The sequence below is a fragment of the Hemiscyllium ocellatum genome, chromosome 37, assembly GCF_020745735.1.
Source record: "Hemiscyllium ocellatum isolate sHemOce1 chromosome 37, sHemOce1.pat.X.cur, whole genome shotgun sequence".
Classification (NCBI taxonomy): domain Eukaryota; kingdom Metazoa; phylum Chordata; class Chondrichthyes; order Orectolobiformes; family Hemiscylliidae; genus Hemiscyllium; species Hemiscyllium ocellatum.
The window spans coordinates 37,128,027-37,154,569 of record NC_083437.1 but is presented as its reverse complement, the minus strand read 5'-3'; the positions used below and the strand labels follow the sequence as shown (position 1 = coordinate 37,154,569).

Below are 26,543 nucleotides of genomic sequence, written 5' to 3'. Positions count from 1 at the left end.
GCAATGCCACGCTCTGAAACACCGTAAATCATCGTAGTAAATACTTCAAGCAGTCCAAGTCTGTGTTCTAGGGGAAAGTGAGGACTGCAGATGCTGGAGTACCAGAGTTGAAAAATGTGCTGCTGGAAAAACACAGCAGGCCAGGCAGCATCCGAGGAGCAGGAGAATGTTCTATCCGACAATGATATAAAAATGAAAGTATTAGCTGTCAAATGTGGTAATGTGAAAGATTCTTGGCCCTCTTACTGAAAACTAACCAGTGACAGAGTGACATTGGACTGTTGTGGCTCTGCCTACTCTGTGACACTGTTACACTGACAACTCACACCTCACCCCTAATGGATTTACCTTGTTTCTATTTCCGAAACCGTTAAATAGCTGTTAGTTTTCATACAGAAGCTTCAGCAAACAATAAATATGTAGTTTCCTGAACTATTGCAGCAACCGTTGTGTCACTTCCTCGGTCTGAGAATTCTTGTCATAAACAGCTCCCTCACAGCCTCAGGTGACATCTGTATATGAGTCACTGATTTGAATACAGTGTACGGCAATGATGCTGCTACTCTCCCTGTTTCTGCCTGACTGTGAGGCCGCGGTAGGACTGAGTGACCTCCCTCATTGTATTACTGAGCTCTTCACAGTCATTTTCTGGATCCTAGAATCTGTGAGACAATCATTTATGACTTCTAACCTTTGCTCATAGAACTGGGGAGAAACGTGAAAGGGTCACATCTCCAACTGAGCCCCAACTGAAATGCTTCGAATTGGGGAAGCAATCTGTTTGCTATCTTTAACAAATAGAATAGGAGTGGAAGATGACCATTCAGTCTCTCAAACTTGCTCTGCCATTCTATCAGGTCATGATTGATCTGTCAGTGTTTCGAATTCCACTTTGTCATCTACGCCAATAAGCCCTGGTTCTCTTGCCTATCAGACATCCATCCACTGCTGCCTTTAACTTAGGCAATGATACTGCTTCCACCATCTTCTGAGGCAGAGTTCCAACATGGAACAATCTTCAAAGAGGAAGGTAACTTCTGTTCTCAAAGGGTCACCGCTGATTTTGAGACAGCCCCCCTCCCCCCTCCCCCTCAGGTCTTGACTGACGCATAACAGGAATCGTCCTAACCCTATCCATCTCGTCAGGGCTGCTTGAGGTCTTATAATCTTCAACCGAGTCATACCTCACTCTCCTAAACTCCAGTGGAATCAAACCCAGTTTTGTCCCCCCCGTTGCTTGTGAGACCACTCACTCAGTGTGACTGTGGATCAGTTGGCTGGCTGGCTGGCTAGTTTGGGATAACGCCAATGGTGTGGGCTCAATTCCATCTGAGCTTCCCAAAACGTTCTCTTTTTGCCTAAAGTATAGTAATCGTTGGGTTAAGCCAGCAGTAGTTATTTCTCTCTAATGAACAAGTGGGAGTAGAGCAACTTTTCTTCTGCATAAACCTTCACTGAACTGCCTCGAATGCATTTCCATCCATTCCTAAATAAGAAGACCAAAACTGCATGCAGTATTCAAGTCATGGTCTTGCCAATGCTCTGTGTGGCCTAACTTTTATATTCAATTCCTCATGTAATAAAGAAAAGCATCTGTTTAACTACACCTCTTGGTTACATGCTGAACTTGCATTCTAACATTTTGTGACTCAAACACTATAACACCTTGATGTCTCTGCATCTTGGATTTCCACAGTCATTCTCCGTTCAAGTAATATCTTACTTTTTTATTCTTCCTGCTAAAGTGAACGCTGTGTATAACTGAAGCATAACATCCTTAATGTCATGTTTGATTCCTCTCGTAGGTTAAAGGAATATTATCCTTTATTATGTGATGATGTAATAGCCTGCATACTTATGTATATACATCAGAACACTTAAACACCATTTACATCATAAATGGGTTCATGATTTCACGATGATATATGATTAAATATTATCGATGTTAACTTACGTAGCATCTCTTTGAGAATAAAGGATCCCAAAGTGTTGAATTTGAGCATTTTCAAACAGAATATGGCACCAACTACCATAATCAGTGCTAAGACGGAAAGCTGCATTATAGAGATATGTGCTGAGGAACATTTTAATGGAGGAGAGCGGTTTTGGACTCCAGAGTTAACAGTCTAAATGAGCGTGCATGCACAGTGGTGGAGCGATGGATGTGGGAGGGGAGTTAGAGGCGAGTGTTGAAGGTAGACTGTATTTTTGGAGGCCTGTGGGTCAGTGAACTGGAAGGGGCAACGCAAAAGAATGACACAAACATTTTGGCTAGGGCTTGGAAAACAAGGTGTTGTTGAAGTGACACAACAATCTAGACAAAGACAAATGTGACCTGCTGGATATTGAAGTTGTCATGACTGGAGGAACAGAGGTGTGGGTCAGAATTTCAGTAACCGCTCCAACATGGAATCCCCTTCAGTGGGAGCTAGGTTTAGAGCATTAGGAACTGATCTGTGCCTTTTACTAAGGTGACGTTTCAGCATTAGAGGAGTGGTCATAGAATTCCTACAGTGTGGAAGCAGGCCATTCGTCCCATCACATTTCCAGCTAGCCTCCGAAGAGCATCCCACCCAGACCCATTCCCCTCTCCTGTCCCTGTAACCCTGCATTTCCCACAGACAATCCATCTTTAGATTGTGGGAGGAACTGGAGCACCCAACAGAAACCCATGCAGACACAGGGAGAATGTACAAATTCCACACAGACGGACGCCCAAGGCTGGAATTGAACCCAGGTTCCTGGCGCTGTGAGGCAGCAGTGCTAACCACTGAGCCATCATGCTGCTCCTAATGTGAAAAAACTCTTTTTCATAGAGTGAGTAGTTAGGATGTGGAATACACTGCCTGGAAAAGAAGGTTTAATTGAAGCATTCAAGATGGTATTGGATATTTGTCTGGGTGGAAATGAAATTCAGGGATATGAGGAAAAGGCAGGAGATTGGCTCTAAGCGATGGGCCAAATGGCCCCCTCCTGCACCATAACAATTTTGTGATTTGACACCATTCTAATTATAAAAACATGGCATTGAAGAGCATCTACAACTGGACATTTAATTAAAACCTAATTCTCTTCAGTATTAAGTGAAAACCTATGATAACAAGCTATAAATTAGTTTGGATTTAACAAAAGCAAAAGAGTAAATATGCATTTTTATCATCCCAATTGGTTGACATTTTAATGTCCTAAAGAGATTTGCACGGTGGCACAGTGGTTAGCACTGCTGCCTCACAGCGCCAGAGACCTGGGTTCAATTCCCGCCTCAGGCGACTGACTGTGTGGAGTTTGCACGTTCTCCCCGTGTCTGCGTGGGTTTCCTCCGGGTGCTCCGGTTTCCTCCCACAGTCCAAAGATGTGCGGGTCAGGTGAATTGGCCATGCTAAATTGCCCGTAGTGTTAGGTAAGGGGTATATGTAGGGGTATGGGTGGGTTGCGCTTCGGCGGGTCGGTGTGGACTTGTTGGGCCGAAGGGCCTGTTTCCACGCTGTAGGGAATCTAATCTAAAAAAAAATACTCTCTGACGTGTAGCCTTTGGTGTGATGTAAAATATGAGGGCAACCAATTGGTGTGCAGCTAGGTCTAAATGCAGCAATGTGATAATTGCCAGATTATTTTGATTTAGATCATAGAGCAGTACAGCGCAGTACAGGCCCTTCAGCCCTTGATGTTGTGCTGACCTTTTATCACACTCTAAGATCAAACTAACCTACATCCCCTTCACTGTATAATCTTCCATGTGCCCATCCAAGAGTCACTTAAATGTATCTGACCCTACTACCCACCGCTGGCAGTGCATTCCATACTCTCTGTGTAAAGAACCCACCTCTGACATCTCCCCTAAATGTACCTCCAATTATCTTAAAATTATGCCCCCTCATGATAGCTATTTTCACCCGGGGATAAAGATTCTGGCTATCCACTCTATCTACGCCTTTCATCATCTTGTACACCTCGATCAAGTCACCTCTCATCCTTCTTCGTTCCAATGAGAAAAGCCCTAGCTCCCTCAACCTTTCTTCATAAGACATGCCCTCCAGTCCAGGCAGCATCCTGGTTTTATTCATGTTGTTTGTGAAATATGTATTGCCCATGTCACATTGGGAGGAACTCACTTCCTCTCATCATAATAGTGCCATGAGATCTTTCACATCCCAGCCAAAGCAAACAGTACCTCTAATCGTTCAGCATGTCTCCAGCATGTACTGAATAAGGCGTGATCTCCCAGTTATCTAACCCAGAGGCATGAGTGCCACCCACTGAGCCCACACTACAGCCATCACTGCTGCACAGTGGAAATAAATTAGCTGCATCAGTGTTTTTCATTGTTTTTCTTTCCTGAAAGTGCACTATGTCATTTTTAAGGTTGGTAAGGCTGTGGAGATGCAGTACAGAAATTCAACAAGTTTCCTTAGACAACATCTTCCAAACCAACGGCAGCTTCCACCAACCAGGACAAGGGCAGCAGATACACCACCACTTACCAGTTCCTCTGCAGAAATCCACCATCCTGACTTGGAAGTATATTGTTGTTCCTCTACTGTCACTGGGTCAAAATCCCCGAACTGCCTCCCTAATGGCATTGTGGGGGAGGTCCCTACACCGAACGGGCGGCACGGTGACACAGTGGTTAGCACTGCTGCCTCACAGTGCCAGGGACCTGGGTTCAATTCCCGCCTCAGGTGACTGACTGTGTGGAGTTTGCACGTTCTCCCCGTGTCTGTGTGGGTTTCCTCCGGGTGCTCCGGTTTCCTCCCACAGTCCAAAGATGTGCGGGTCAGGTGAATTGGCCATGCTAAATTGCCCGTAGTGTTAGGTAAGGGGTAAATGTAGGGGTATGGGTGGGTTGAGCTTCGGCGGGTCGGTGTGGACTTGTTGGGCCGAAGGGCCTGTTTCCACACTGTAAGCAATCTAATCTAATCTAAAGGGTTCCAGAAAGCACCACCTGCTTAAGAACAATGAAAGCAACAAAAGAGCCATTAATGCCCACATCCCATGAATGAAAGAAAAATATTCTTGAGGTACAGATAGTATATAATTTTTGTTTGCCAGTTTAGATCAAGTTGCCAACTGTCTTGCCTCAGGGACACACTGACAAAGTCCAGCCACATCAAAGCCAGCAAAATCAATACCAACTAATTCTGACAGATGTTGCAAGACTTCTTTATTCTTGCATAACTTTTGTCTCCACACTGTGCAGAGCTGGAATAGGTTTGGGAAAATGCCATATTGGAAAGCTAATAAAATGTCATTTAAATATAAATATATATCAGAACCACAGACTGCATGTCAGTCATCCATAAAGAGGAACGACAAATTATGTCTCTCTGTCTGTCTGTCTGTCTCTCTCTCTCACACACACACACACACACACACACACACATACACACACACACACCATAGCAGGTCAGGCAGCATCCGAGGAGCAGGTGAGTCGACGTTTTGGGCATAAGCCCTTCAATGAAGGGCTCCTTGGATGCTGCCTGACCTGCTGTGCTTATCCAGTGCCACACTTTTTGACTCTGCAGCAGATAACTAGCGTGCCTTCTGCATGTAATCTAGGCTAACACAACAGCCCTCTTTCAGATATGATGCCCCATCAATTTTACATGTTTTGAAGCAGAGTAAGGGAAGTTTCCTCCAATTTCCCAGTCGATAATTAACCCTCAAACAACATTGACTAAAAAGAAATTGCTTTGTTGCTTATCGTATTGCTGTTTGTGGGATCTTGCTGTGCACAGTTGGCTGACACCCTTCCTAGATCAACAACAAATAGAACTGCTGTGGAACTTCCTGAATTTGTGAAGGCCTCTATCTAAAACTCCCAGCACTTGCAGTCTTCTGCTTTAAGTCCAACCGTGCATAAGCCTGTCTTTTCAGGCTTGCAGCCAGAGCAGGGTCTCATTCTCCCAGTTCCCTCTGAGCTAACTGCAACTCAGCCTCAGCTGTGGCTCTCTGCTTTCAAAGATGTTGCACTAATTGCATTTAGGTGGAGCCCATATGGCTTTTGAGCCAAGCAGTCTGTGCACACTTCCCAACACATTTCTGCTGCAGCCTTGTTTCAAAAAGATCAATAGTATGTTTCACACTCCAGAACTCATTTCTCTTTGTTCCTGATTAGTCCAGGGCGATTGCTTCAATGAACTAAAAATGGATAATGAGCACATTTTCCACAATGTAAAAAGTGCAACAAGGAATGTATGTTCATCAGATTTTGGGAGGAAATAGAGCTATACAATATCAATAACAAATGCTTCAGGTTCCTGGAATGAAATTTCTGCATCTACTGCTTTAACTAAGGCATTGATGCCCTTTATTTGGGTTTAAGATCGCAGATGAATCAATTTCACACATCACACTCAGTGGTTAGCACTGCTGCCTCCCAGCACCAGGGACCTGGGTTCAACTCCAGCCTCTGGCGACTGTCTGTGTGGAGTTTGCACATTCTCCCTGTGTCTGTGTGGGTTTCCTCCGGATGCTCCAGTTTCCTCCCACAGTCTGAAGATGTGCAGGTTAGCGTGAATTGGCAATGCTAAATTGTCCATACTGTTCAGGGATGTGTAGGTTAGGTGCATTAGTCATGTATAAGTGTAGAGTAATACGGTAGCAGAATGGGTCTGGATGGGTTACTCTTCGGAGGGTTGGTGTGGACTTGTTGGGCCAAATAGCTTGTTTCCACACTGTAGGGATTCTATGATCCTAATATCATAAAGCTCAAATTCAGCCCAGAGACCTGCCTGAATTCCAGCTTGAGGGAGTGGCAGCCATGTTTGATTTGTTGATGTCAAGTTTTTATCTCAAAATGTGCGTAGCACCTAGGTCCAGTGAGCCCCATTCCATCAGGGGAGGGCTTGGGATTTGGGGGGAGATTCTCTGGGGTAGTGGGTGGTTGGAGTGGAGTCAGAGATCCTAAAGGGCAGTAGGGTTGGAGTGAGAGAGGGGAGATCATTGTAGCGAGGAGGGAGATTGGAACAGCTGATCTGGGTGGAAGCCAGGATTTGGGGTGGGGAGGGAGATGATGGGGTTGGTGCTGCTGGGGGAGATCAAAAACCAGATGGGGGAGACCGGGAAATGGTAGGAAAGTGGGATTGGCAAGGAAAACTGGAGGCCAGGCAGTCGGAATTATCGGAGGCTGAATTTGATCTGAGATCAGTAGGGGAGGGTACGTGGGAAAGAGAGATTGGAGGAATAGAAATTTGGTAAGGGTGGTTTGAGGGGGAATGGATTTTAAAGTTAACAGGATGTATCAAAGGGTGTAGGGAATCTCTGACCACAAAAGGTTTGGCTGAATGCAGGTTTGGATTCCTGAGAGGGCCATGCAGCAGGAAACACTCCTGCTAGCCCACAAGCAGTGTTGGAGTGGCCCTAGCTTCCTGATCCACCAGTCATCATCTCTCATTAGCTGCTGGGTTTTCCGAGACCTGGGATATCTGCTTAACCATGGATAAAGCTAAAATGAAGGAACGCTGTGAGGCTTATCGCCTCAATCAGATATGTAAACGTGCGACCCCGTGGGTCAATGTGGCTTGTGTTTAGCTGCAATTATTTTATTTTCCACATCTATAATCCGAACGTTTCTATTCCACCTGTGCTTGAGTTTTAATGTTCTCCTCACTCTGTCGATAATTAGTGACTGATTCCCCCAGTTGCTGGCTCTGCTATCCATCGTGACCATTTTATCTGTTTCAACTAGGAAACGAAAGAAAATGATAAAGAAGACATAGAATCAAAACTATGCTACTACCCCATTAAGGAGTGGGATCAAAGCGGGGTGAAGCTGGAAGATCTAGGGAAGATGATTCATTGCTCCAAGGTTAAAATTTGCCGTCAGCCCTGCAAGGTAAGGAATGCCATTGTTACCCAGTTCCAACGTTTCTCAGAGGAAGAAGGAAGGATATACTTGCATTAGGTCCCCAAATCAGCACAAATGGGGAAATGAAGTTGAGGCAAAAGGTTGGCCGTGATCATTTTGAATGAATGATGGAGAAAGCTGGAGGGGCTGAATGGCCTACTCCAGCTCTTGTGTTTTTATCTTAGGACTGATTCCTGTAAGATACTGAACTACCAAAGGGGCCTGATCATCACTGGGGTCAAATTGTCCCAAAGTGTGGGAACAAGCCATTTGGCCCCACACTGACCTTCTGAAGAGTATCCCACCCAGACCCTTTCCCCTATTATTCTACATTCCACCTAACTAATGCACCTAACCTACACATCCCTGACACTGTGGGACAATTTAGCATGGCCAGTTCACCTAACCTGCACATCATTGGACAGTGGGATGAAACCCATACAGATGGGGAGAATATGCAAACTCTACACATACAGTCGCCTGAGGCTGGAATCGAACCTAGGTTCCTGGCGCTGTGAGGCAGCAGTGCTAACCACTTGGTCACCCAATAGGCATTAGATAAATGAAACCGTTCCACTGCAGGCATTGCCAATTAGATACGACGGATAGGAACTCCATTTGGACTCAAAAGGCTTATGTCTGAAGCCCTGTCTCAGGATTTAGGACCATGAGAATTGCCTGATGGAAGTATTCCAAGGTGCATCTCTTTTGACCTCAGCCAACATGATATAATGGCTATAGAATTGCTGACCAATGACTGCCATCAATTACCCACCAATAAACTCAGGCATGAGGTGAGGGGCAAAACCTCAGTGGTGCAAAATTCCAGAAAGGGTGGAGCCAGTGAAATTGGCTCTAGGATGTCACTGGATACACCCAACATTGATCATGGTGCATGTCCCATTATTCACATGGTGGGCCTGGTGTTACCACTCAGGGAGCCCAAGTTCCTGTGGCAACGTACATTTTTACAGGCATGTTGTAGTCTGGAGTGATGATAGTGGTTGCAGATTATCCAACACTTGGTCTCCTGGTCTTAGCTCCATCTGCTGGGTGGTGGAAGGATTAGCAGGGCTTTCCATCCATCTGCTTTGCTCCTTCTTGGCAATCAATGTCCTTGGGTGGTGCACAAACCAAGGAGCTCCTGACTTAGAGGCAATGACACAACCCTCTGTACCATAAGACCCCCCGAGTTGTTTATGTGTTGTATTCCAAAACGTTACTTTTGGATTTGAGTGGACAACTAGAGGGCCATGTTGTGCAGTGTTGAGAATTTCTCCCATGTATGAACATCTCATTCCAATATTGAACGTCCCAGATCATTGTTGAGCAACGGAGTGAGTCAGTCCATGACATTCTTACCCACTTCCAAACAGCAGTTGAATTGATTATTGCCAGGTATGGACTGGGGCCATTGCATTACTCAGGCAACCACAAAATGTAATTTGCTTCTTGTGAACTGCTTCAGGATGTTGCTGACTTATGTCACACAAAATCAACAGTCCTCGAGGGCCAGAGATAAAAGGGACAGGGCACAAGTGAGGATGAGCTGAAGTTCACAGAGAGTGGAAATGAGAGGGCAATAGTCAAGTCTCTTGAAGATGTGTCTCCAGCTTCACTGTGCTGCCTCGGCCCGGCTTCCAGTCTGTGTCCCAGTCTGGGGAGCAGGGGAGAGGCTGAAGACTGGAAAAGACCTGGCACTGAAACTTGCCTGTTTGCCAACCTCTCCACCCTCCCCTCCCAGCATATGTTATCTGGCACTCAGAGTAGAACCACATGAAAGTGGAAACATCCCAATACATTGCCAATCCCTGGTCCTGTTGCTGTGATAAAATAAATATTTACAACCAGCACCAAGATCTGAGTAATAACCTACTGCTGAGGTTTGAAAGCTGCCTGTTCTCAAACTCTACGGAGGGAATATTGAGCTGCATGCTTTAATGAATGATCCAACAACAAAACTTTCGAACCAGTTAAGTTTTAGAATGTGTGATTTTTAAAGTAGAATTTTATTAGTCCAGAAGAATATCTTCTGCTGATTTCTGTCAAAGGGGACATCTGACTACAGTCTGTCGTGTTTGATCAGTGCATCAATATTTACACACCATTTATGGCCTGATAAACTGGAGCCTTTATAAACTACTAATTAAATAAATTGTGTCTCTAATTGTAGGATATTAATAACAGGTGTTTGATATTATTTCAAAACCTCCTGCTTATTCTCTCTGAGGATCCCCATGGCTTCACATACCAGGTAAGTCTGGCTTAGATTCATTAACCTGTCGAATATGGACCCAAGTTGTGGGTGTTGAACAATCTGTTTATCATTCTGATAGTTTCATTGCACGGATTTAAACAAAAGTTTTGATTTTCCTGGAAAAAGAAATATACTGTAAAAGCTAAAACAAAAATAAAAATTTTTAAAATCTGATTGAAGATTTGTAGCTCGGTTATCCGTTGTTGTGGTTCTGCTCGCCGAGCTGGAAGTTTTTGCTGCAAACGTTTCGTTCCCTGGCTAGGGAACATCATCAGTGCTGTTGGAGCCTCGTGTGAAGCGCTGCTTTGATGTTTCTTCCGGTATTTATATTGGTTTGTTCTTGCCGCTTCCGGGTGTCAGTTTCAGCTGCAGTGATTTGTATGTGGGGTCCAGGTCGATGTGTCTGTTGATGGATGTTCTTGCCGTTTCCGGGTGTCAGTTTCAGCTGTAATGGCATTCATCCCCAAACTCCATCAACAGACACATTGACCTGGACACCATATACAAACCACTACAGCTGAAACTGACACCTGGAAACGGCAAGAACATCCATCAACAGACACATCGACCTGGACCCCACATACAAATCACTGCAGCTGAAACTGACACCCGGAAACGGCAAGAACAAACCAATATAAATACCGGAAGAAACATCAAAGCAGCGCTTCACACGAGGCTCCAACAGCACTGATGATGTTCCCTAGCCAGGGAACGAAACATTTGCAGCAAAAACTTCCAGCTCGGCGAGCAGAACCACAACAAAAATAAAAATTGCTGGAAAAGCTCAGCAGGTCTGGCAACATCTGTGGAGCGAAATCAGAGTTAACTATTCAGGTCCAGTGACCCTTATGTTTTTGTTTCTGATTTAGAGCATCTGCACTTCCTTTAGTTTTTATACTGTAAAAGCTTTTGATCCTGCACTCTAGGTAGATTCCTGATGAAGGTCTTATGCCCGAAACGTCGAATTTCCTATTCCTTGGATGCTGCCTGACCTGCTGTGCTTTAACCAGCAACGCATTTTCAACTGTGATCTCCAGCATCTGCAGACCTCATTTTTTACCTCTTGGTAGAATACCCAATCTCAGAGTGAACAATACAGGGGGGGCCCTCATTTACAAACATCTGACTTACAAACACTCGTACTTACGAACTTGATCCCATACAGGGTATAATTTTGAATATCTGACTTAGATTTCCTGTACTTAAAAATGGCTGCTTTATATTGTTGTTTCCTGTGTTGTGATTTGAACATGAATCGACTTATGAACAGTCTTCAGAAGAGACTGCCTGGCATTCATCCCCGAACGACACTAACGTCCAATTGAAGGTTACCAGTCCAGCTCACAATGTCACTCATATAAAGATGCTCAAAGCCACATACTTTCACATAAATACCTCTCTTTTTTGCAAACAGAATATTCCCATTATTGTATCTTTCACAACCAAACAAAATCTCAGGAAACAGGCATTCCCTGATACTTGACAATCAGAAACTACTTTGAATTTCTAAAAAAATTAAATGTTTAGATTTTTAAACATCAACATTTAACAAAGAATCTTGACAATTAACATTCTCTGGTGTATTCTGCATGGCATTTTCTCTACCGGCAAGACACCATGTATCAACCAATCCACAGGTTCCTCTCAAGCAGGATATATAGTTGTTCCCTGGATGCTGAGGTCATGGATTCACTCTTTTCAGTGAGTGCATGATTGTAATTTTCCAATTTGTGCCCCAAAATGGAATTAAGTCTTCCTAATCCCCCTCCTATTCACTCTCACCGTGGTCACTCCAGGCAACTTGTCCCTTACACTTAGTGCCTTGGTATAGAGTCCTGGTTTTGTCTGACTGGTGGCACATCACATTTATGCCACAGAAATGCCATTGAGTGAAAATCTCTAACAAGAGAGAGTCTACCCATCACCCCTTGACAGTCACTGGAATTACAATTGCTGAATCCCCTACTATCAAAGTCCTGGAAGTTACCATTGACCAGAAACTGAACTAGATGAACCATGCAAAGACTAGGAATTCTACAGTGAGAAACTTACATCCTGAACACCCAATACTTATCCACCATCTACAAGTCAGGAATGTGATGGAGTACTCCCCTTTTGACTGGTTGAGTACAGCTCCAACAAAACGTAAAAGGTTTAGCACCATCCAGGACAAATCAGCCTGCTTGATTGATACCACATCCACCACCTTCAACATTCACTTCCTCCACCATCAACACACAGCGACAGTAGTGTGTACCAGTCCACAAGGTACATTGCAGCAACTCATCAGGAGTCTTTCACCAACATCTTCCGAAACCTGGAGCTCTGCCGTCCAAAAGGACAAGGGCAGTAGATATATGGGAACACCACCCCTTTTAGGTTTCCCTCCATGTTGCACACCATCCTGATGTGGAAATAAATTGCTGTTCCTTCAGTGTCATAGGGTCAAACTCCTAGAACTCCCTCCCTAACAACATTTGTGTGTGCACCTATAGCGCACAGACTGCAACAGTTCAAGAAGACAGCTCGTCGCCACCTTCTCAAGGGCAATTAGGACGGTCAACAAATGCTGCCTAAGCCTGTAACACCCACTTCTTATGAATAAATAAAAACAATTGCTGCTGGAATAGCATCTTTCACTCATCCTGTGGGATATTAAGAGTGAATGGGTTAATGTAAGTTGGGAAATAGAGTTTCAAACAAGACTGCGAACCTTTTGAACAGTCATAGATTCTTTGCATGAGGGAGGGGCCTATAAATTTGGGTAATTCACAAACACTGAAGTATGCATGTGAATAATCCCAATGTATTTTATGTTATAGGGTACACTCCCTTTAGCAGGGATTACAGTAAATGACATGGACAACACTGATAGCAGTTCAGAGCTGCACCATGCATTTCAAATTACAGGTATGTAGCATGCAGGTTAGGTTCTAAATTATCTAATTAAAATGTCATTTCTGCTTAATTATCTTTTACAACCAAATATACTTGGATATTGACATGGATTTATTTGTTGAAGCTTTGCAATTATCACAAGATTTATGGAACGAGTTTGTGTTTAATGAGCAATTGAATTTTCTTAACCAGTGTTATCATTCATTTTCCCTTGCTAAATTTCTATTTACTGAGCATTTATATTTCTCCTGTTTCATTTGTTACTTTGTTTACCCCTCCCCTCCACCGTTTTCCTCTCTTGCTGTCCTTGTCCCCATCTCTGCCTTCCTTTCTGAAATTACTGCCAGTATCCCATCACCAAGTCAGCCTTTTATTTACTATTACACAGTACCCTGGCTATAGCCAGCCAGCTCGGTGTCAGTCCTCAGCTGAGGAGATTTTCATCTCCTGGTTATATTGGTCAACCAAAGGCTTTCCTGATTGACCCAGGTTAACAACCTCAGTTAAGAACTTCATCATCAATGCGGTCCCAATCGCTACACTCCCCTCTGCCTTCATTTCTTCACTAAGTTCCCCCTTACTTTCCCCTCTCCATTTCTTTTTCAGTCCATCCATCTCATCTCCTCCTTGTTCTTCATCCCTCCTGTCATGTCTCCACTTTTCCTCCCCTCTTCTCTGCCTCATCCTCTTCCCCTCTTCTCTTACTTTCCCTTTCCCTCTCTTCTTCCTCCTCCCGGCTCCATTCCTTCTTCTGTCTTCTCTCCCACTTCCCCCTCCTCTCTCTCCTTCCCCTAATTCTTTCTCTTGCTCCTTCCACACTTGCCCCAGACGAAGCAGCAGTGACCACATGACCTGGAAGAATCACCTGATTGGTCAACAGTCCGATGCTAACCTAATTTCCTTCCACCACAGGTTACAAGGCAGATGCAAACTTCAGAACAGAACTGTAAATGAACACAGATCTTGAACCATACAATTATTACCTGGGGTAGAAACTATGGGATTATTTGTCTCTATTGATATAAATATACTTCCCTGACTCATGAATATGTTTCCTACAAAGTATTAATTGCAGGGACGGATAACCCACTGAAGATTTTTGAATAATCTTATTTAATAGCAAATGGAGCATAGCATGTTGAGAGATGACCTGATAGAGGTTTTTAAATCATGTAAACAGATACAGATCAGGTAAAATGGTAGGTGTCTTTCCTCTAAGGTGAGGGATTTCAAAATTAGGGGACATTTTTTAAGGTGGGAGGAGAAAGATTTAAAAAAGACATGGGGGCAATTTTGTTTATACAGAGTAGTTCTTGTGTGGAATGAACTGCCAGAGGAAGTGGTGCATGCGAGTACAGTTCCAATGTTTAGAAGACATTTCGATAAGGACATGAGTAAGAAATGTTTGGCGGGGATATTTATTCACAGGCAGGTGGGACTAGTTTACTTTGGGATTATGGTCAGCACGGACTGGTTGGACCAAAGGGTCTGTTTCCGTGCTGTATGACACTGACTCACATCGAGTCCAGATTAGAGTGGTGCTGGAAAAGCACAGCAGGTCAGGCAGCATCCGAGCAGCAGGAAAATCAACGTTTCAGGCAAAAGCCCTTCATCAGGAATGGAGGCCACTCACATTGAACTGACAAATACGTCCCATTTTAGGGAGAATATTACTTAACATTTAGACAAAAATAATTTTCAACACAATTTATTTGCTGAATATTTAAGTTTCTAAAACTTTAATTTTGATTGTTAGAACTGCTCAATGTTAGCATGGAAAATTACTTTTGAAGGACTAGGTTCAGTTGGTCAATTTCCATATTTGCTGAGATTTTGAGAACTGCATTCCACAGTTTGTCATGGAAGCCATAATTCTTTAGCCTTGGCTGCATGTTTAGCGATGTGAAAAGTATTTTAAAAATTATGTGCAGAAAAACACAAGGATAAAGAATTGTTGCAGCTTAAACTTTTGCCAGCCTCTAGGGTCATTTGATGTTCGGGACATTCCTAATGGTCATTGTAACTGGGGGGGGACAAGGTGAAAAATCACACAGCTTCATGTTATAGTCCATCGGGCACTCTGAAAGCTAGTGCTTCCAAATAAACCTGTTGGACTACCATCTGATGTTGTGTGAATTTTAACATTGTAACTGGATTCCTTGTGTTGCGTAGCTCTGATGGACTGCGAAGAGGCTATTTTGTTTGACGGAAACTGAAATGACAAATGAGAGAATAAAATTATTGCCTTTTATCAGGGCAATTATAATCTGCTGGAACTAAACCGCCTGCAGCTGTGGCGTAATATCTTTATCAAAAACTTGCGTGCGCACTGTGCCCTGTTTGGTGATTAAGTCGAACTTATCAATCAGTGTACTTTCCATCTTGATGATAAAACTATTACTTCAGTGAGTTTTGAATGAGGCATTGATTGCATGGAGGTCAGACATGAAAGCCTTTGACAATAAACAGGATATTTACATTGATATTAATAGAGAAGGGCAAAGGGAGTTGTTTTTGAGGTGTATAAAGTTATGAGTGATTGAAATAGAACAGATAGGACAGATTTATTTCCATTTACAGGGAGCTCAATAATCAGAAAACATAGATTTAAAGTAATTAGTTGAAGGATTAATGCGGAATTGAGGAGTTTTTTTTTTACCTGGAGTGTAATGGAGGTCAGGGGTTCATTAAATGAAAAGGTGAGGAGACAACATTGGCCATTCAGCCTATGTCTGTGCAAGACCAGCGCCTCAGTGCACAAACTTGCATTGCATCAAAAAGAACATCCATTTGGATGTACACATGAGGCACTGGATGGGCTGAATGGCCACCTTTATGTCCTAAATCTTTCTACACCTCAAACATGGAGTTTTGTACAATTATGCTTTATTTAAAATGCATCAAAGAGTAAAATTCCATTATAATGCAAATGTTAATGTCCAAAAAGTGAACCCACACAATAGCTGGACTGTGTTAACAAGAAAATTACTATTTTCTCCTATTTTATAATCATTAAATTAGATTTAATTTTGTTTTGAAAGCTATGAGACCTTGTACACCATGGTCTTATTGACCACATGGCTGATTTTGCTTAGAGACAAACAAAGCATTATGGTTTAACCTGACGGTCACCACAGCTCAGGTGAGGGGAGATAATCTTCTTAGAATCCCTACAATATGGAGCAGGCCATTCAGCCCCTACCAACCCTAAAACGAGCGTCCCACCCAGACCAACCCCATCCCCATAACCCTGCATTTCCCATGTCTAATCCACCTAACCTGCACATCCCTGGACACTACAGCCTATTTAGCATGGCCAGTCCACCTAACCTGCACATCTTTGGACAATGGGAGGAAACTGGATCACCTGGAGGAAACCTGCACAGACACGGGGACAATGTGCAAATTCCACACATTCCTGATGTTGGGATTGAACCCAGGTCACTGGTGCTGAGAGGCACTCGTGCTAACGACCGAGCCATTGTGCGACCCCAAAGGTTGAGAGGGAGAGTCCTTCATGGTAACCCCAGTTGGTGGAGCAATTGAACTCATCGTTCTGTATCGGAGATACAAATGAGTTATTGACATACTGAACTCCACCTTAGAGGACCTCATTGTATTTGGAAGTGATGTGAGTCGGATTCTCATTACCAGGATTCAGCTGATGGTGGAAACCACTTGAACTCTGCTCATCCTGGTAACAGGGTTTTCGGAGCTCCTGAATGAGATTTGTGTTTTGTAATCTCCTTGAGATCCATTTACTTGTAGATCACATACTTTTATCTGTCAAATAACTTACTAGCAAACTTGGCAACGTATCAGTAATTAACTGTATGACTCACGACTCTCAGCAAATTGTGGGAAGGTTACAAAACATTTGATTACTCAAAGAAGATAGTGTGAATTGAAGAGCCCTCTATGACAAAGGCACGGGTCTTAGAACAGTACTGGGAGTGCTCATTTCGTTGCTATAGATGTTTATAAAGGTGAAAAAGGCCCATTGTATCACAATCTCAGAGTAAAAGGGCACCAATTTAGGGCTGAGATGAGGAGAAATTTCTTCTATCAGAGGGTTGTGAATCTTTGGAACTCCTTGCCACAGAGACCTCTGGGGGTAGAGCCCATGTGTATACAGTTGGTTCTGAGATAACACAATAGTTCTGTTCTCATGTGATCTCACATTATAAGAAAATCTAATAATAGCTGTGCTGTTTAACCTCATGGGCTGGAATCACATTATAGCCAATCCAGGGAAGGAAAGTTTGCGTTCTACAAATGGCGGTCTGAATTCTTCAATTGCGTTAAAGGCAATTTGCTTTGATGAAACATGCGTTTTCAGAACTGACTGTATCTAAGGCTGAGATGGATAGCTTCTTGGTCAGTAGGGGAATCAAGGATTATGGGGAAAGGGCAGGAAAGTGGATGTGTGGAATTCTAGATTAGTCATGATCCTATTGAATGGTGGAGCAGGCTGAAGGGCCCTGCATGGCCTCCTCCAGTTTCTGTTTCTATGGTATTATGGTAGCTGCATGGCTCTTGATTGGAATAATCTAAAACCAATCACGTTATCTTTCTTCCACTTTTATCTGCTAGTCCCGTGTAAAGCCATGTCTCTATATCAGTCACATGCCTGAACACTTCATGTTGCCACAACTCACCTCCCCTAGAAACCTCTCTTATTTCACTCCTGGTTTGGATACCTGAGTAACACGGTTTGTTCCTGTGATACTCTCGCGCCTCCTCTTAATGTCAGACAGGCTGGAGGTGTCTGTTGGCTCTCCGCTGTTGTTAAAAGGTTCAAAACTCAGTTGACAAACAATGCAACTTTTAATGCATTTACTGTGAGTGAGACTATAGTTCTAACTTTATGTGGAAGTCCCTTCCAAGGTTTCCAATCTCTTGCTCTTTGTGAGGAGTTATAAGTTAGTTAGACTATTCCTGGGAAAGGATTACTGAGCATGTGATGGGAGGAGAAAGTCACAAATGAGTTGCTCATTCAGAAAGCTGGTGCAGGCACAATGGACCTCGTGGCCTCTTTCTATGCCATTCTATGATCCCAAATTTCCTCTCCTAAACTACCAATGCAAAAACTTAAATAGATGATCTAAACTATTTGTACTGTTTTCTAATTTGCAGATAAAATAGCTCAGTTCAAGAAAAGAGCTGCAAGTGTCAACCACAGCAACTTGCATTTATATAACAGCTTAACATAGTTAAAATGTCTCTTACCAACACAGTCTGATACCAAGTCTCTTAAAAAGTTAGAAGGAGTAAAAAAACTTGCTTGGAAAGGTAGGTTTTATGCATCATCCTAAGGGATGAGAGAAAGGGGGAAAGGGGAAAGGTTTAGGGAGGGAATGTCAGGGATTTGGGGTGAAATGATTGAAGACACAGACACCTTTGGTGGAAGATTTGGAAATGTACAAAATGTCAGGATTGGAGGAGCTCAGCATTCTGCAGGTTTCAGCATCACGGAGTGAACAGGAATTTACAACTGACATGCATGTACATGTACTCTGTCTGTTTGCAGGTCCTCTGCTGCATCCCTTTACAGTTTACTGTTCCACGGAGAAAGAGGTGAAGGAGTGGCTGTATTATCTCAACAAGCAAAGACAAGTGAGCAGCAAGACTGCAGATTCCCCTCGAGCACAAACGTGCACAGGGCTTGATGTAAGTTCACTTTCAGCTGCCTTTTCTTATCTTTTCACAGGATGTGGGCATCACTGGCTAAGCCAACATTCAATGCCCATCCCAATTTGCCCTTGAGAAGGTGGTGATGAGCCAGCTAGGAACCACTGCTGTCCATCTGGTGTGAACGCCCACCCCACCCACTGTGCTCTAAGGAAGGGATTTTCAGGATTTTGATCCAATAACACTGAAGGAACAGATTTAGTTCCAAGTCAATGTGGTTGAATCTTAACTGTCCTCTGGGCAATTAGGGATGAGTAATAAATGCTGCCTAGCCAACGACACCCTCCTCCCATGAACGAATGAAGAAAGTCAGGATGATTGAGCTACAGTTCCTTCTGCAAGTTACAGTGAGAGAGAAAATTGATGGATGTGAGTCAAAGGAAAAGCAGTCTGGACTTATCTTCTCCTGTGCACCATTATTCTGATTGCTCCATTGCAAACAACGTGTTAAACAGAGAAGCACTTAGACTGAGTCACTCTCTTCTTCACTAGATGTAGATGGAGATGGTGAGAGTCATTGCCTTGTGGGTATCCACACTTTGGTGAGGACCATATGCCAGGAGCTCAGGGAAGCAGGCAGTCTCAAGCAATTGGTGAAGCAACATCCTTCATCGCGTCTCTCTCTCTCTCTCTCTCAGGAGCTGAAGGTTGAGAAAGCTTTAGTAAGAGACTGGACTGTGGTAACAGACTCTAAGAGTGGAGTTCAAACATTAGATATGACATATCACCAACCCATACAGGAACTGTCCTTTTGTATAGATGCTGATGACGCCAAGAATAATTCATCTGCAATAGTTGAAACTGAACAGGGGCATGTTGGTGTGCAGGAAGAGGTCAGGTGGAGTGTACACTACGCCTTTAGCTATGGCATGTCTTCAGGTTGGGAAATCTGAGCTCTTCCAGGACCTATAACTTCCTTTTTCATAAAGACTGTTCCCTTCAGGCATCTTGACCTTAATGCCATGTTACTGTGGAGCCCTTAGTGTAAGTCTTTGTCCTCCACAGGTGGGATTACAGTGCATTCCATCAGTTATCCTGGGTAGGTGACTAGCAGCTACTTGAGAAAAGCAAAAAGGGCTTTGTTGTAGACAGACAATCTTTCATCGTTGCTGTGTGAATTGTGGAATTGTGAAGGGGTGCATATGCCAGCTGTTTGTGAAGATTTTTATGCAATCCATACTTTTCTATAACTGCCTCTAAAACAGCAAAGGTGCTGGGCTCCATCAATAAGGCTTTCTCACTGTCAAGATTCAATAAGCTAAATCTCATTCCCAGTGTTTCTTTGCGTGAGGTGGTATTATCTTTTAACAACAAATAATAATAACATTAAACATTTATCATCTCCCTTTGAGGCCCTTTGAAGATTATTATAGCAGGTCGAAACAAACATGACCATAAACTGAAGAAACTAAACTATCGCAGTTAGCTATTCTGTGGGGGAATGCCTTAGCTAGTTTTACACACCAAGAGCTCGTGAATTGTGATGCTGTGAGTTGCAACAGTGGTGATGACTGCAGCTTGCTCATGCGGCAGGTTGAGATATTTCAATATGTGCCCAGTTTTGGATTGGGGTCACAGTTTAAACACTCATTGAGTGGACAGCAGCAATGATAACGTAGCATGACTTCTGGAGGACACCTGGGAATAGACACTTAAGAGATGAACATGAAGGATGAGCCAACAACAATTTGATTCTGAATTTGAGCAAGTTGAAAAGAATTAGCTCACCCTTCCTGTTCTGCAGTAACCCTACTGCCCTTATGACTGGAACCTGTTGGGTAAACCCATTACAGCTTCTGTGACTCAGCTTACTTCCCAGTGTTAGCAGGATATTCAGTCGTTACACATTAATCCTGAGGTTTATACTAGCTACAGATTGGTACCAGAATCTAACAGATACCAATGACTGGCAAATAGGTTACCGGAATTTTTTTTTATCGATGCTGGACGTTATCTCAGTTATTGCTCTCCAGGAGCATTGTGTCATTTGAACTATTCAATGTAATTCCTTCCTATCTCTTCATTCTTTTCTCTAGGGTTCGCTCTGTTTATTTTCCTCTTTTGTTTATATACCGGAGGATTAGAATGGCAGTGGACTATTGCGGGGAGAGGGGGAAAGGTCACATTGTGGGGCTACAACCCAAAATGGAACTGCAGGGATAAGTATTTCAATTAAGTAGTTGACTGATGTTCCTAGTCTGGGCTCACCTATGGATTTGGATGAGATGCTGGAAGCTCTGCTGTGGGTCAGTTATGAAATACATATAGGGGGGAATCCTAAAGAACTGGGCACAGCTTTGACTGACTGGAAGCTGCATTGCTGAAAATGTGTTGCTGGAAAAGCGCAGCAGGTCAGGCAGCATCCAAGGAACAGGAGAGTCGACGTTTCGGGCCCGAAACGTCGAATCTCCTGTTCCTTGGATGCATCCTGACCTGCTGCGCTTTTCCAGCAACACATTTTCAGCTCTGATCTCCAGCATCTGCAGTCCTCACTTTCTCCTGGAAGCTGCATTGGAATACCAGACATACTCAGAAGCTGCACAATTTTCTATCTGTTTTGCAAAGCAAATTTTACAGGTGACCAATGTAGCATCCAAATTCTCAAATGCGTGCCCCATAACACAAGACGCTGAGATATTCATGCATTCTGGGGATTTTGTTTCCTGAATATGGGATTTTATACCAGGGAATGTTGAGCACCTGACTGCAGTACTTGTACTGAAGTTACTGAGATATTATCACTCAGCGCACGGTCAACAATTTGTTATTGAGGAAAAGGATCACTGGACCCAAAAGGTTAACTCTGATTTCTCTCCACAGAAACCGCCAGACCTCCTGAGCCTTTCCAAGCAATCTCTGCTTTTGTTTTTGATTTCCAGTGTCTGCAGATCTTTGTGTTCATGGGACATTTTTTATTTTTATTTTTATTTCACACAGCGCAACTCACTGGGGCAATATGCTAAAAGTGTTGATCTGAGGACGTTAATTCTGAACCGACCAATTCAGGGAGGTGAAAGGACTCACATCAACTCGCTGGGCAATGTCATCTGGATATCAGAGAACAAATTACAGCATTTGCCCTTTCAGGTACTCAGACATTAACAATAACATCACGGGGCTGCATTGAAAGAATAATTATGGTGCAAAAGGAAGCCATTCAGTCCATTGCATTTGTACTGCCTCTATTGCCAATTCTGCTTGGAAACATTCCCGCAATTTCATTATGTATAGCCCCCCTCCACCACCAGTCAATTTGTCCTGAGAGACTTCAGGACAATTGTAGAGAGTTGGCAACATGTCATATTCTCTTCCTGGGACTTTGAACCTATGAATGGGATCATGTGCTTCAATCAATCCTTGTACTTTGAGACAGCAGGATTGTTTATTCAATCTCTGATTGTCTTGAAAGCCAGTTGCAAAGACAGCCATTATCCTCCTGACAAACATCGTAAGGATATGCAGCAAGGGATGTCTCTCCAACTGTAGATGCACCCTTTCATATTACCACTTTTAAGACCATTAGCAATAGGAAAGGAAGTAGACCATTTGGCCCCTTGAGCCTGCTAAATCATACAAAAATTATTTTATAATTGGTGCCTTTATGAGATGGATAAGAAACATATGTTTTAAGCTGGACATCTGTAGCCCAATAACCTTGTGGGTTCTCTGCACTTCTCAGTTCTGACCTTCAGCACATCCTGATTTTTAACTTCCACCCCAGTGGCTGTGCCAAAGGCCACTTAGTCCTAATATGACAGAATTCTTCCTTAAATTTCGCCGAATTTCCAACCCTCGTCCTAGCTTTAAGACTTTTCTTAGAATTGATCTCTTTCCCCAAGGTTTTGGTCACCTACCCTAATACCCCCTCTGGAAACTTGGTGTTAAATTTTGTTTGATAATTTTTCCAGTGAAGTGCACTGAGACATTGTATTACATGAGAGCTGTTGTATGGATGCACATAGCTGCTTTGTTTGGTGTAAGGATTAGCACTTGTATGCATGGGAGTTTGATTTACAACCAGATATAGGTTGAAGGTCCCTACTTTCCAGCTAGCTGTTAATAATTTATCTCAATTGGTTTGGGCACCTTCGACATTGTTGGCTCACAAGACAAAAGAACTATTTGTTGATATCAATTGACACTAAGTTCTCAGTATCCCTCCAAATGTTGCAGATTAACAGCACGAAGTGAGAAGGTATGACCCTTGCGCTGTATAATGACCTATTCTGAATCAAAGGCAGATAAATCGTCCTTTATACCAATCTGGAACAGACACCAGGATTGTGGAAATAGACACATCTTAAATAGGAACATCTTCATTTTTCAAAAACTAAGGTCAGAGGTGAAAATTTGTTAATTAAAGTTGAGGAACAAACCAGCATGATCTAAATGAAAAGCAGAAACGGGGGTGAATGGCCTCCTCCTGCCTTGACTCTCCCTGATTAAATTAGTTTATGTGCTTACTATCCCTGCAGGACCAACATGACCGTCTTCTGGTTCTCTTCCCAACGACGCTACTGATTCTGGCTGAAGAAAATCATGTCCTACATTATAAGGTAAAAGTACAATTATCAATTATTTTGCAAAATATTGAAGGAATTTTCCAATTCTCTTTGAATATCTACAACACGCACGGTCTAATTTTTTTGTGTGACCTCAAACCGTATATGAATTGTTCCTCTTCTTCTGTGTGAGCTCTAAGTACTTTAAAACTCTACATCTATTTTCCGAAATCTTCCCTTCCTTCTACAGTTTGAGGGCTTTTAAAACTCAGACTGGTATCAATTTGATCACAAAACAATCCAACCTCCCTCTTATTCTTTTAAACTTGGTGCCATTCTATATCATAAATCTTATTCCCTTTACTTTGGTATCTCAATCAAACTGAGGGGACAGACTCAGTGAGTCATGCCAGGGTCTGGGATATCTCCAGATTGGCTGCAGGGCATTCTGAAGGGGGGATGTTGTACCGATGACATAGGTTAAAAAAAGAAATGAGGTCCTGCAGCAGGAATTGAGAGAGTTAGGTAATAGATTTAAAGAGGAAGACCACTAAAGTTGTGATCTCTGGATTGCTCCCAATGCCACATGCTATTGGGTATAGGAATAGGAAAATAGGTTAGATGAACACATGCTGAAAATGTGTTGCTGGAAAAGCGCAGCAGGTCAGGCAGCATCGAAGGAGCAGGAGATTCGACGTTTCGGGCATAAGCCCTTCTTCAGGAATCGGGAATCTTCAGGATTCCTGAAGAAGGGCTTATGCCCGAAACATCGAATCTCCTGCTCCTTGGATGCTGCCTGACCTGCTGCGCTTTTCCAGCAACACATTTTCAGCTCTGATCTCCAGCATCTGCAGACCTCACATTCTCCTCCCAGATGAATACTTGGCCAAAAGGATGGCATAGGAGGGAGGGCTTTAGATTTTTGGGTAATTGGGATTGTTTCTGGTGTAGGTGGAACCTGTTGATGCTGTTGCACCTGAACTGAAATATTCCATTCTCCTCGCTGGGAGGTTTACTTCTGTTGTTGGGGAGGTTTTAAACTGGTCTGGCAGGGGAAACAGAGCAGATGTAAAGTCAGGAACAAGATCCAATCAGATCTAGAAGGAATGCCAGGAAAATCCAGTAGCTGAAGGATAAGGCACATGGGAGGTCTAGAAAGCTATGTTGTATCTATGTTAATGCAAGAGGCATGACTGGTAAGGTGGATTAACTTAGAGCATTGATCAGCATGTAGGAATATGATATTGTTGCAATCAGTGAGACACATTTGAAGGAAGGCAGGAAAGGCAACTGGACATTCCAGGGGTTCGATCTGTCAAGCAGAATGGGGGAGGGGCAGGGAAAGTAAGCAAGGTAAGGGGATATTATTTCCATTATTAATAAAGGAAACCATCACCAAGCATTGGAAGGGTGTTCAAATGAGGCCGTCTAGATAGAACATAGAAATAAAAAAGGGGTGATTACTTTGCTGGGATTATACTACAGGCCTCCCAAAAGTTGAAGGGGGTTAGAAGAGCAGATATGCAGGCAAATCGCAGAAAGGTGTGAGAGAAACAGGGTTCTAATTGTAGTGGGCTTCAACTTTGCTAACTGGGATCATTTTCGTGTGAAAAGATTAGACAGGGTGGAATTTTTAAAGTGAATCCAGGTCAATTTTTTAGTGGCAGTCCATCGATAATTCTACAAGGGATGGAGCAGTGTGAGACCTAATCCTTGGAAAGACGTTGGTCACGTGGTAGAAGTTTCATTGGGCAAACATTTTGGGGACAGTGATTAGTCATGATGGAAAGGAATAAGGATATAGGAGTATGGAAGTCTTGTTAGTGCTTTATAAAAGATAGTTTAGATCACAGATGGAATACCATGTGCAGTTCTGATTGTTACACTGTTAGGAAGTTGTGATTGCACAGGAGGGGGTGCAGAGGAGATTCAGGATGCTGCCTGGGATGGAAGTCTTAGTTATAAGGAGAGGCTGGTTAGGCTGGGTTTGTTCTCCCTGGAGCAGAGGAGGCTGAGGGGGATCTAACTGAGGTAAACAACATTATGTATCGCATAGACAGAGTCGAGCATGAGAATCCTTTCCCCGTGCCAGATTTGTCCAAGATAAGAGGGAATCAGTTTAAAGTGAGGAGCAAGTGGTTTAGAGGAAATCGGAGGAAGAATAAATTACCTAGAGGGTGGCAGAGGCAGGTACTCTCACAACATTTAACAAGTGTCTGGTAAGCACTGAATATGCCAGGGCATAGTAGGCTATGGGCCAAGGGCGAGTAAATGAGATTAATATAGTTAGGTGTTTGTTCATTGCTATGATGAAGGGCATATGCCCGAAACGTCAGCTCTCTTACTCCTCGGATGCTGCCTGACCTGCTGTGCTTTTCCAGTGCCACACTTTTCGACTCTGATCTCTATGACTGTTTAAAACTGTACGTTAGGAGATTACTGAACAAGTCTTTTGAGTGTGACAGAATAGTGACATTGACAACTCACTGTCCCTAATGCAAGAGATGACAGTGAAGTCCCACTGTTTGTGAGAGCTGTATTCCTGGAGAATATCACAAATGGGAAATTGTGAATGACATGTTTTATTTAAAGCGGCCGACAGGATGTTCTAACCATCTGAACTTTTAATAGCTATCAAAGTCCAATTCAAGATAAAACTGGAGAAATCTAGGAGAAATTCTGCAATAAAAAAGACATAAAGAGATTTGATTAAAATAATTCTTTCACTAAACTACTCCCAGGTGAAGTTGATGGAAGTCAGTTTACTCCGTTCCAGCTTGCAATGCTGTGGGTCCACGGGCGTCCTGTGAGATGCACATGTCCTGACATCATTGTGTGTCTTTTGTAACATAATGTTTCACGGCTTTGTTTAAATTCTAGTTTTCTTTTCTGATTTTCTTCACATTTTGGGCTGGTTAGAAGCACAGAACAGTCAACACTGGTATGACTGTGTGCGATACAATATGCAGAATGCTTTGTCTGGCCAAAATGAAGCTAGGATTTCATTGTTTGGGGTGGCTCAGTGGTTGACACTGCTGTGTCATAGCACCAGGGACCCAGGTTCGATTCCACCCTCAGATGATTATCTCTGTGGAGTTTGCATGTTCTCTGTGCTTGCTTGGATTTTCCTCCCCGAGTCTAAAATTGTGCAGGTTAGTTGAATTGGCCATGGAAAATTGCTCATAGTGTCTAGGGATGTGCAGGCTAGGTGGATTGGCAATGAAAAATTGCTCATAGTGTCTAGGGATGTGTAGGTTAGGTTGATTGGCAATGGAAAATTGCCCATAATGTCTAGGGATGTGTACTCTAGGTGGATTAGCAATGGGAAATGCAGGTATTTGGTAGG

At 43.1% G+C, this 26,543-nt stretch overlaps 1 protein-coding gene across 2 annotated transcripts in view; it reads left to right on the top strand.

Moving 5' to 3' along the window:
- Window positions 1-26,543, top strand: part of plekhn1 (pleckstrin homology domain containing, family N member 1) — a 59,090-nt gene that overhangs the window by 6,769 nt on the left and 25,778 nt on the right. For both annotated transcript variants that reach the window (XM_060852079.1, XM_060852080.1), the window contains exons 3-8: window positions 7,691-7,837; window positions 10,023-10,103; window positions 12,929-13,016; window positions 18,535-18,674; window positions 21,633-21,782; window positions 23,171-23,251. In XM_060852079.1, the coding sequence (XP_060708062.1) occupies window positions 7,691-7,837; window positions 10,023-10,103; window positions 12,929-13,016; window positions 18,535-18,674; window positions 21,633-21,782; window positions 23,171-23,251 (687 nt within the window). The remainder of the gene's footprint in view (window positions 1-7,690; window positions 7,838-10,022; window positions 10,104-12,928; window positions 13,017-18,534; window positions 18,675-21,632; window positions 21,783-23,170; window positions 23,252-26,543) is intronic.